This window comes from Rattus norvegicus, chromosome X, assembly GCF_021556685.1.
Source record: "Rattus norvegicus strain SHRSP/BbbUtx chromosome X, alternate assembly SHRSP_T2T, whole genome shotgun sequence".
Lineage (NCBI taxonomy): Eukaryota > Metazoa > Chordata > Mammalia > Rodentia > Muridae > Rattus > Rattus norvegicus.
The window spans coordinates 84518454-84530545 of NC_141554.1; the positions used below are offsets into that span (position 1 = coordinate 84518454).

Here is a 12092-nt window from a genome sequence, read left to right on the forward strand (position 1 = left end):
TAGATGTAGGACAGTACTGTATCATACCTCTGTGGATGTAAAATAGCTTGTACCTGTTTTATGATACGTAGTAGTGACCGTGCTTTATCAGAGCTGTTTTTAATGATGTTGCTCAGAATGTTTTCTTTCCAGATGATGATTGAGAAGCTAATTTAAAAAAAAATGGTGCCAGGTACCACAAGAGTAACAGAACTGTGCTGTTTTCTCGGGTTTTGTTTTTTTACTTTTTTTTTTTTAATGAAGTGTGCTGGATGTCTCTACAGTTTTGTTCAGATGACTGCAGAACCTGGAAAAGCTGTTGCTGCTGTTGATGCATAACACACTGCTATTATTGGTCTTTTTATATAAATATATATATATATATATATACAGATATATAATTTGAATTTTTTGAAACTTTAGCTGTGCTGTCAACTTTGGAAGAAAGTATCCCCGTTTACTGTGTTGAGTTGGCACTGTACAGAAATTAACAGCCATATTGGTCTAGAAATGTTGAACTTAAGTTTTTTCCATTTGTACAGGGGTAACACACTGTATTAAATATGTAAGGTTTTATCTACGTGGGTTTGATTACAAAAACTAATAAAGTATTCTCTAAATTAAAAAAAAAAGAAGGGGAGGGGGAGGGGTTAGGGGGATGTTCACCTGGAAACCCGGAAAAGTAATAACAATTGAAATGTCAATAAGAAATACCCAATTTAATAAAGATCGAGAAAAAAAAGAAATTCACAAACAAAAACACTATAAAAACACAAAATTGGAAACTGTAATATACATGCAAAATACCAGTAAGACTAAAATAAAATGCCCAAACAAAACAAAAAAAAAAAAAAAGCAAAAGGGTAAAATGCATTACTTAGTCTGTGAGTAATAGCACTGAAACTAAAGCATTAACACCTCAGAAAAATATTGTAAAGCTTTCTCTAGGCCTAAATTTGCTGTTTTTACCACAATATACTTATATATTTAGATACTTTCTTATGATTATAATCACAGGTATACACACACACACACACACACACACACACACTCACACATCACTGGTCTTCAGTTATAAAACCATGAGTCTAGAACACTACCCAATGAAGCCTATCAAACAACTACCATATTTTTATGTATCATAAGCAGATATTACTCATTTGATAAATGAATGAAAGTCAAATAGCATTTAGAACTAATTAAAACCAATCCAAGAACAATTATCCTTTCAAAACTATTACAGCAATTCTAAGCTGTTCATGGGTTATACTGAGAATATCCATATATTATATCCAAATATATACCCAAATATATTTGTGGATCTTCTGGTTTTAGTTTTCTAAAAAATTAATTTAACGACAGAAAAAACAATCGATCTGCTCTCTATCCAGGCAGGAATTTGTACTGTGCTTAGCTGACATCAGTGCTAATGACTTGAATGTGTTTGAATTAGGTCAATGTATTCCAAAAGCCAAGGCATATGCCATCTTGCCAATTTCATAAGGGCTATGGCATACACATTTGGAAAGTTTACTTGCAAAAACATATACTATATGTGGCATATATCAGTACCCATTTACATAAAGCCTTTCTACAGACATGGTATTCTTTGTAAAAATTCTCACTATAATAACCTCTTACAGATACAATGTACATATAATTATAATATAATGCCTTGAGAATATGAAATGAATATAATTGTCTATTGAGTTATTTCTCAAGATTAAAGAATTTAGTTTATGAGAGGTACATTTTTATTGTTCAAAAAAACTCTATTATTCTAATCAAACATATATATAATACAACTGCTATATTTCCATCTCAAAATAACCATAAGTTCATTTCCATTTTACTAATGAAAAATACCAAATTAATTAACATCTAAGAACACACAGTAAATTAGTTACAAGGTAAAACCAATGTGCCCCCAACTCACAGTTTATAAACACACTATACCATATTCTGTTCATTTCATGAAGAAAAACAGAGAAAAAAATTATAAAAATATTTTTAAAAATAAGATAAGCTTTTGCAGAAAGCTACTACAAACTATTAGCTTAAGATAAAGTATTACCAAAAATGTTTTTTCATTAGTAAACTTTGGTGTCAAATACTAACTGGAGGGAATCATGACTCAATAGTGTACAGAAAATAATATGAGACAACACAGAAAACAGATGTTCTACAAAAGTAGCACCATCCTCTTGTAGAAGGGATAAGAAGCAGCCTTACATGAAATTCTTAGGCAAATGGATGGCACTAGACAGTATCATTCTGAGTGAGGTAACCCAATCACAAAAGAACACACATGGTTTGCACTCACTGCTAAGTGGCTATTAGTCCAAAAGCTCAGAATACCCAAGATACAATTCACAGACCACATGAAGCTCAAGAAGGACAACCAAAAGTGTGGATGCTTCAGTCCTTCTTAGAAGGAAGAACAAAATACTCACAGGAGGAAATACAGGGACAAAGTGTGGAGCAGAGACTGAGGGAAAGGTCACCTAGAGACGGCCCTACCCAGGGATCCATCCCATATACTGTCACCAAACCCAGACAATATTGTGGATGCCAAGAAGTGCATGCTGACAGGAGCCTGATAAAGCTGTCTCCTGAGAGGCTCTGCCAGAGCATGACAAATACAGAGTCAGTCCAACCATTAGACTGAAAATGGAGGAGTTAGAAAAAGGACTGAAGGAGCTGAAAGGGTTTTAAACCCCATAGGAAGAACAACAATATCAACTAACCAGACCCCCAGAGCTCCCAGAGACTAAACCACCAACCAAAGAGTTCACACGGAGGGACCCATGACTCCAACTGCATATGTAGCAGAGGATGTGAAGGCTCAATGCCCCTATGTAGGGGAATGCCAGGGCGGGGAGATAGGAGGGAGTAGGTGGGTGGGTGGGGGAGCACTCGTAGAGGCAGAGGGAAGAGGTAAGGGAGAGGGGGATTCCATAGGGGAAATCAGGAAAGAGGATAACATTTGAAATGTATATAAAGAAAATATCCAATTAAAAAAAAGGAAGCCTTAGTGTAACTAATCTGAGAATAAAAGGTTTCAAAATTCAAGTCATTCAGAAAAATCAAATATTAAAGAAACACTCTGTGAATAAAATGCCTTTAAATAAAAATTATAATCACTTCATAGTTATACAGGATGCTTAAAAACTATTATGTACAAAAGTCATCTAATAGTTAAATTTTTAATTTGAAAATCTACTAATCTTCAAGAACCTGGACTACAAAACGAAAACATGTAAAAGTAATATTTTTTACTAAATAGTCACAGTTAGAAAAAAATACTCTTCTGAGTAGTTACATACATTATGTTTTATCATCAATCCCAACTGTACAAACCAAGCAACTAAGTTAGCAACTTACTAAAGGTCACAGAATAAATGAAGAAGATATTCTAGCTTCCAAACACTTCCTTTAATATTATGCTTCTGAGTTTCTAGAGAATCTAAGAAGGCTAAGTAATACTTTTTTTTCTTAAAAAAATGACATGTACATGACCAAATTCTTTCTGTATTCAGTAGAGAACAGGTAGTCTTTTAAATGAGAATACTGGATATCAATAAAGGAAAAAAATTGAATTATAATCCATACCACTTATCATTTATAAAAATTAATCAAAAGTTGATCAAAAGTCCAAAAGTGGCATACACTTCAAATAACAACAATGAAATAAACAGGAAGAAATTTGTGACCTTGGATTCAAGTAACTTTTTCTTACACAAAAGAAGAAATTCATAAACTAGACTTCATTAAAATTAAAACCTTTACTCTTAAGAGAATGAAATAAAAATACAGGCCACAGAAGGAAAGGCAAAGATCATACGTCAATCAATACCTGATAAAGGGCCTATTTCCTGAAATCTCAAAATTCTGAAGAAAACTACAAGTCAATTTAAAAATAAAAAACAAAATGACAATTCACTAGAGAAAACATTTGCATGACAAGTGTTCCAAGAAAATCCCAAACAATGCTTGTAATAAAGCAAATGGAAGCTCAAAAATAATGTGTTACCACTATCCACCTATCAGAATTAATAAATATTTTAACTTTAACAGACAATATCAAGTACAAAGATAAATTCAAAGAAGCTGGAACTTTCACATGGCAACTTCATTCATAAGGATTTGCCTAAAGTAAATGAAGTTCTCTTCAAATCAGTGTCTCTACGCAAAATTATGTCAATAGTGATAATTACTACAAACGATGTTTTTTAACTGAATAATGGATAAGCAAAGCTTATTAAAACCACATATCAGAGCACTGCACAACAGTGAAAAGTGATCTAACACATGCACAAAAAATAGATGAAATCAAACTAATACTTGTTTGAAGATCTGTTCTACTACACGAGCTGGTCTTTTATGAAAATCCATACATTCCTCCTCTAAAAGGTTCTCTGAGTATTTAGTTATTCTTGCAGGGTCTTGATTTGCCACATTCTCACAGCAAGGAACCGAGCTGCTCTAGCATGTCTTCCCTGCCATGGTAGATTGAAATCCTGACAGTGTGAGTTAAAACAATTGACTCTTCTACTTGTTTAGGAGCTAATAGAATTGAGTATTTGTTAAACAAACGGCCACTGTGTTCCCTTCCTTTACTAATATTGCTGTGTTTGGGATCTGAAATGATCCCCAAACTCCATATGCTAAAGACTTAGTTGCTAGGTAATAGTGTCCATTGAAGGGGGTGGATGGAGGTGTGACTTAGTAGGGGCAAGTGGGAGGCTGGCAGGATGAGTACCTGAAAGTAAGCCTTGTTTTTATGCATTTCCCATTCATTTTCCTTCCCTCCTCCCTCTCTTCCTTTGCTTCCTGGCAGCCAGAAGAAAGTATTCTGGATCTACCATGGCCTCCTCCTCACTGTGATGTTTTACCTGGACATAGGCCCACAACAATGAGACCAAATGATTATGAACTGAACTCAAAGAAACTGTGAAGCAAACTAACTTTCCTTAATTCAAGTTATTTTCTCACATATTTTATTAAGTGACAGAAGAATGACTAATATGACATCCTAATTATATGGCTACACTATATCTAAATAAGTAAGAATACTCAAATTTTGTTTTCAGTGTAATAATAAAGCAAATCACTTAAAACTAAACAGTACTACTATACAAAACAACTCAAATAGCTCCTTTAGTCCCAGTCACAACTTTAAATCAGAAAAAAAAAAAAACTCTGAACCAAATCACAATTCCCAGAAAATTTACTTTTCTAATTCTATCTTGGGAATTAACCTTTTATTTTATTGGCTAATAAGAACTAGAGGACTATTTTTCTTTTTACTTTGGCCTACAGTTATTTTCTTTACATGTCTCAATATCATAATCATCCAGAAAACGATGCTCAGGACCTTTCCACTGCGGTCAAATAGCAACATATCTGAGAGTACAACACTGGCATTGGCAATTTGAAAACGAAAGGACATGTTAATCTAATAAACAACCAAAATTGATAACAAAGAAACTGAAGGCCAAGTTTATAATTTGCTTTTATTAAAATGTAGAGCAGCCTAAAGTTTATTAACCTGTGTTTTGTCTCACCCTCTACTTCTACTCTCCCTCTACCCTCTCTATATTTGCTAGTTTTCCATTTCGGGAGCTAGCAAGAGTTTATTAAGTATATTTCCCATAAACCACCTCAAATACTCTGTGAAATAAACTAGCAAACTAGCTTTCTGTCTCACACACACAGGGGTGGGAGTGGAGGACTGACTTCAAATGTGCAGGTTAAAACATGGAAGAATCAGTTACACAAGATACCTGCATGAAAATTCAGAACAAATTTTTATGATCAGCAAAAGTTAGATAATGTAGTTTATCTCTCAGATCTCTTTTCTATGCAACTCTTTACCCATTTAAAGAAAAAAAATTTAAGAATGCACACAAAAAATAATTATACAGTGAATAATCCTTAGAAATATCATAAGTACACATGTCATAATTTGACATATGTGTACTGAATTCCGTGTGCTTATTACTAAGTCTTTAGAACTGTCCCTAAATACAATAATAAAACCAACCGAGGAAACAATCACAGGAAGGAAAAAATACCTTGACATCCTTCTCAAGATCAAAAATGAGAGAAATTCTGAGTGGGGTACTTTCAAATAATGTGGTCCAAGAAATCAGTTGTACAATTTCAGGCCCTGTTATGGAACAACAAGGTCACAATTACTTCTCTTGATGAATTAATCAAGGTAGGGAAATGTAGAGGCCCTGCCCTATAATGAACTGACCTGAATATTTCCAGACCAGATTAGCTTAAAAATAAACTTGGAAGAATCAGGAAAGAACTACATAAACATGGCAAAATCAAGTGAGATATTCAAATATTCTTGATTTTAGGAAAGCATTCTGCATACATGACTACCACATTAAATGAATCTTCATGAAATAATAATGTAAATTAGGAAAATTTTAAAGCATAAATAATTTTAGCTGATAAGTGCATCAGTACTAAATACTTTAAACCATAAGAAAATGGCCAAATAAGAATAGTCTGCTGTTGTTCAAGAAAATACAAGAGAGGAAATCCACCTTGCTTTTCTATCCTCTACTACTTCAAAGATATATTTCTCTATAATAGTCTACTGCCTAGCTTAGATTTATATTAGCTGGCATACATCAACTACCTGTTAAACTGAATTTATTCCTCCTATCAGGCTCCTAATGCTAACTCTTCAGTCTGCCTTCTTTTTGTTCCCAACATCTAATCAGTTACTATATTCTACCTATTCTTTGCAAGGTGTCTTTAACCAACTCCCCTTCTCAGTCCTCCTCCACAAAACCTTCTCTGACTACAACAGTCTCCTCACTGATATTCACCACCTTCAGTACCTCCCTATTCCAATCAATCCCTCACACTGCCACTGGTCATTTTTCAAAGCACAAATGTGAAGCCACTTAACGATCTAAGAGACAGTTCATACTTACAAAATAAAATTATACCCACAAACTTGCTTTAAAAGAACCATGTAATCTGGATTCATGTAATTTCACACAATAGTCCAATGCAAATGTATATTCCAGTGATACACATCTCTCCTTTCCAAAGTGAGGACAGTTTTGGTTACACTGCCTCTATCCATTTGAATTGTTTCTTTCACCACTATGACAATATTATTGCTCTAGAATGCCCTGATCGAATCCAACTCCTTCACAAGGCCTTATCATATCTATATCCCTAAACAATGCTTGCCATTACTACACCCTTTCATTAATGGTCCTGTGTCATTTACAGTAACAGTGTCTCAAATTCCAGTCTTGCTCATCTAACTTAAATGACTGAGGGAAGAATATGATTCAGAAATGCATCTTCACACATTTCACATTATTTCACTATATAGTGTGATATCAGTACTCCATACATACTATAAAAATTCCAAAGACAACAACAAAACAGAATGTAAATGAAATGTCTAACCACTTGCCAGAATAAAATTTATATTTTTATCCCTCTAAATATCCCTAAATATGACTTCCTATTTATTTCTATATCACCCTATCTGTGATTAAAAGGATGCAAAATGAGAACTTCAATAACTTTGGAAAAATTATCAGATTTAGGGAGGTCTTTTTAAAAAAACCTCATTGTAGAAAGCCTGTGGCTATGGCTATACCTATCGAAACTCAAGGCTTTACACACACACATACACACACCAATAATTCAATTTTTAATGAGAAAATAAAGAGAACCGTTATTTATTAGACATGTTCTTTATGAAGGTCAACTTGCTAAGTATATGCTGAATTTCTTTTACATAACAACTTTTGAAAATATTTTTGTTCCCACTTGCAGATGAAGAAGTTGAAATCTAAAGAAAAAACTAAGATAACATGTATTGTCACATATCTATTGGGGGTACTGGAATACAGATTCATCTGCTTTCAATGTTCATGTTCGTTCTTTTATTACTACAAAGTGTCATAAAAATTAATTAAAACCTGCTAAGTTTTCTCAATTTATCCTGGTTAAAATTTTAATGGCTATAACTTTAACCTCAAACTCCTTAAATCAATGAATTAAATTACTCCCCAAACTAAATTCCAAACAAAAACATATTGATCATAATATACAAGTACTAGAATCCTAGTAAAATATTCATTATATGATACGCAAATTCAACATACTATAATCATTTCTTCTAAAAGGAACCAAATATTTTCCTTCACATACAAAAAAGAAAACTACTATGCAAACTGTAATGTTCATGGAACTAATTCATGAAGAATTCATGATAATCAAACAGGCTGTTCTTTATGACCCTTGCCCAGCAACAACCAATACCATCTCAAGTAACACCTCTTTCCTGATCTTGACAGAATCCAGGCAAGAGCTTAAATTGCAGCTGCCTGAGGGGTGATGCCCTTTGAAGTTGTTATTCCCAGCAGACCTAATTGAGACAGTCCCTGCAAGACTCTCACAACCAGAGCTTCTTGTTTACCTTACAGCCCCATTTCCAGGAATTTTCCCCAAGAGCCAATGGAGCCCCTGTTTCCCTTTTGCAGGCCCATTTTCTACCATTCACTGGAACCAAACAAGTTTTTCATTGAAACATTGACATATTTCCCCATAGGAAAATTCTTCCAACAGTAATTAGGCTCATCATCTCTATGACTTGCTATTGTCCATTGATCTCAAACTGTTGCTGCCTATGGTTTTCTTGTGTGAAAACATGTTAAGATTCTCAAACAACCAATTTACACACTGCTTAAAGATAATTCTAAAGTTCTCTACTGTTCATATAAGCAAGAAAGAAAATATACTGGAAAACACTCTAAACTACATGAGTGACTAGAATTTAATAATTCATGTTTAGTCTTACCAGCATTCAACACACAGAAATTATTTGTTTGGACACCAAAATTAACAAATATATACCTACATTTTCTTTTAGCATTGCAGAAGTGTTTTGTCTTCCATTATATATAATAATATATAATATATCCAGATATATAATGAAAATACCTTTGCTCTAAAACCACCATAATTGCGGTTGTAAAGTTCAAACTTAAAAGCCAGAATTTCTAAAGTCAATATCAAAAGGTGTGATGAAAATAAATATAAATTCTGTAAAGTAAAAGTGTTTTTTTGTGAACAGAGTAACATTATAAGAAACAAAACAAGATTGGTCTGCCAACAAGTAGCATTAAAATTTCAGCCAGAATATTTTTAATAAAGTAACTTGCAGGGTTAAATCTAACCAATCATAATGGTTTTAAACAAAGAAGGCAGAAATACTCTCTTCAACACATTACCTTCTCCTTTTGTTTTACTTCATAGGTTTTAACAGTTTCCACTGGAGCATTTCTCCAAATTGCAGAGGAATAGAGAACCTATTATTAAATCTCTACAATATCTAAAACATAACACAAAATTTTAAAAAATCAAATGTACTAACTACAATTTAGAAGATACTGAATTCAAAATTAACTAAAAGTAAAAATAAAATAGTAGATATCTGCAAGGTCCCTACTTCCTATATAAATTAAATACTTGTGATTCATTAACAAAACCAAAATCCCCCCTTGGATAGTATGGTTAGACGTTTTATACATGCAGTTAGAATGACCACATTTTAAGAAGAAATTATCCATCTCACTTTTAACCAATTCTTAAGAGATGTAAAATATTAAAACATTTTGTAATCACTCAGTTTAATAATAAAATATCTCTTATTTGTATAAAGGACTCCACAATATTTCTCAATTTACTTCCAAAAAATCTCTTGTTTCAAGTTATTCTAACAGGTAATGTAACCCTAGTTTAAGTTAAAATAACATAAAGGGAAAATGACAAGTAATCATACAATAATCCCAGGTATAGTTTTTAAAATATGGAGCAATATTTGAAGACAAAGGCTCACCCTTGAGATTTCGAGGATTCTGAGTCTTCAAAACATTCTGTTGTGAATCAAACTGGCATTCAACTATTTTAGGTGTGTGGTGGCCTCTACTGGAATACTATGCTTATGATTAAGTGACTAGGAAAGGATCCAACTTTCTATCACAATAGGTAGATTTCTGTGTTCAAATATTGCCCACTTTTTGTAACCAAACAATAAAATACCTGTACATCTAAGTTCTCGCGGCCCAACTGCAAAGCACAGCCAGTACAGTTTCACAAGTAAGAATGAACGGCGGGAAAAGGGGAGAACGGAAGTATTTTGGTTCAACTTGGCTAACCTTTACTGAAATCGGGTTTCATAAGTTCTGGCCATCACTTGCCCTCTGGTACCCACCATCTGGAAAGGTATGAAGACTGGGAAAAGGTAAAGGGTTGAAAGTAAAACTGAAGGAGAGTAAGGGGAACTGAGAACGGCAGCAGCCGTTCACCTGCACATGGATTAAAGGCTGCCAGTTCTCCACTTCAGGTAGGAAGAAAAAAGAAAGATAGCAGGCTGCAAAGAAATGAGAATGCTGTTACCAAGGAATACTCTCATCTCCTGGGGTGAAAGTCCCCAGAGTTAGTCACCTTGGTGTGTTTTTGTTTCCCTGAGTTCATAAAGCACTGGAGTTCAACAGCAAGCTCTGATCCTCAGCTCCAATTCTCAGAGAGCAGAGGCAGCGTGGTGCAAGAGGAACGCACAGAGTCAGGCAAGGCACCCAGTCCCGCTTCGGGTTCGAAGTGAAGAAACTTAGAACAAACTCCGGCGTGGCTGCACCTCTGGAGGCCAAGCCGTAGCTCTGCAGGCTGGAGCTCCTTGTCCTGACCCCTTTCCCGCCCTCATTCTGCCAGAGCTAGGTCTGGGCCCCCAGGAAGGGGGTGAGGGGCTAGCAGGAACCCCGCTCTCCCGCCCGCTCGACCAGGATCACCCCGGACTCCCGGCTGCAGACTTGTAGCCGGTCCCGCCCACCACACTAACCTCGCTACTGCTCGTGCTGCCACTGCCGAACACCTCCATTTCTTCGTCCCAGGGATCCTCCACAGGAGCGAATGGTAGCATCGCCGCTTCAGGAACACTCGAAAAGAAGCTGCTTGTCCCCAGCACCAGCATGCATCCCGCCTGCTGAGCTGGCTCGTGGTCTTCTTCGTAGGACCAGGACTCGCGCTGGGTGACTGCTGACCTCGCCAAAGGCGGGTACCTCAAAAGAGGGACCACAGGGGTCCCCGCCCGCTGCTGGGGTGCAGAAAGAGAAGACAAACTCAGTACTGCCTCCCCTCGAGCAGCCGCACGGCTCTCGCCGCCCGCCCCGCCAGGCTCCGCGGGGCCGCCCCCCTGCCGCCCGCGCCGCTCGCCCCCCCCCCGCTCCCCCCCCCATCCCCGGCACCCTCCCCGCGCCGCCAATATGGCGGCTGCCGCCGCGTTACCTGTGCGGCGCCTGGAACCCCCCGCGGCAGCGGCGCGGCGGCGTCACCCGCACGTCAATGGAGGTTCCCCAGCCCCGAGTGGAGGGGGGGTTCGGGAGGGCGGGGTGGTTTGCGGGGAACGCGTGCTGGGGGCGGGAAGACGGGGAGGGGGCGTGCTGCGCGGGGGAGGCGGGCGAACAGTAGTAAAGCCCACAGCTCGCGCCTGCTAAACCTGCCCACTCCACAGAGCATGCGCGCTGCTCCCTACACATGCTCAGCAGGCCCTCCCAAGACTACCAAACTGCTTGCCTGGCGGGAGGATTCCCAAATAGGATGCGGGAACTTGGGGGCTCTGCAGAGAGCTTCAGGAGTCCTGACTCTACCCAAGGGCCAACTTGCACGGCCTAACCAAACACTGGTGTCTTACATACTGAGCCACGCCCATTTCAGTACCTAGTAACAACTACTACCAGGGCGGGGATTTTAAGACTCAAGTTAGCCACCTAGAAGATAGAGGCAGCAGATAATGCATTTAAAAGGAACCAATAGAACTGTGCTCCCCACCTTCCCACTCAATCCGGTTAGTCTCACCTATGATGCTCCTGAGGGTTGCCCTCACAGTACTGATGAACTAACTCACAATGGTTTGATCTCGTGTATGTCCCCAAACAAGTACACCCAAGACACACACACACACACACACACACACACACACACACACACACATACACACACACACACACACACACACACACACGCCCCACTAAGCAGACTCTAGCCATAGCAACAAAGGCAGG

General features: G+C 37.3%; 1 protein-coding gene across 11 annotated transcripts in view; it reads right to left on the reverse strand.

The window, feature by feature from the left end:
* Positions 1 to 12092, reverse strand: part of Rps6ka6 (ribosomal protein S6 kinase A6) — a 154436-nt gene that overhangs the window by 69988 nt on the left and 72356 nt on the right. For 4 of the 11 annotated variants that reach the window (XM_087599861.1, XM_087599860.1, XM_087599859.1 and 1 more), the window contains exons 1-2: positions 11317 to 11396; positions 10871 to 11125 (exon numbers count right to left, since the gene is read on the reverse strand). In XM_087599861.1, the coding sequence (XP_087455987.1) occupies positions 10871 to 11002 (132 nt within the window). In that variant the 5' untranslated portion in view covers positions 11003 to 11125; positions 11317 to 11396. 11 annotated transcript variants of the gene reach the window in all.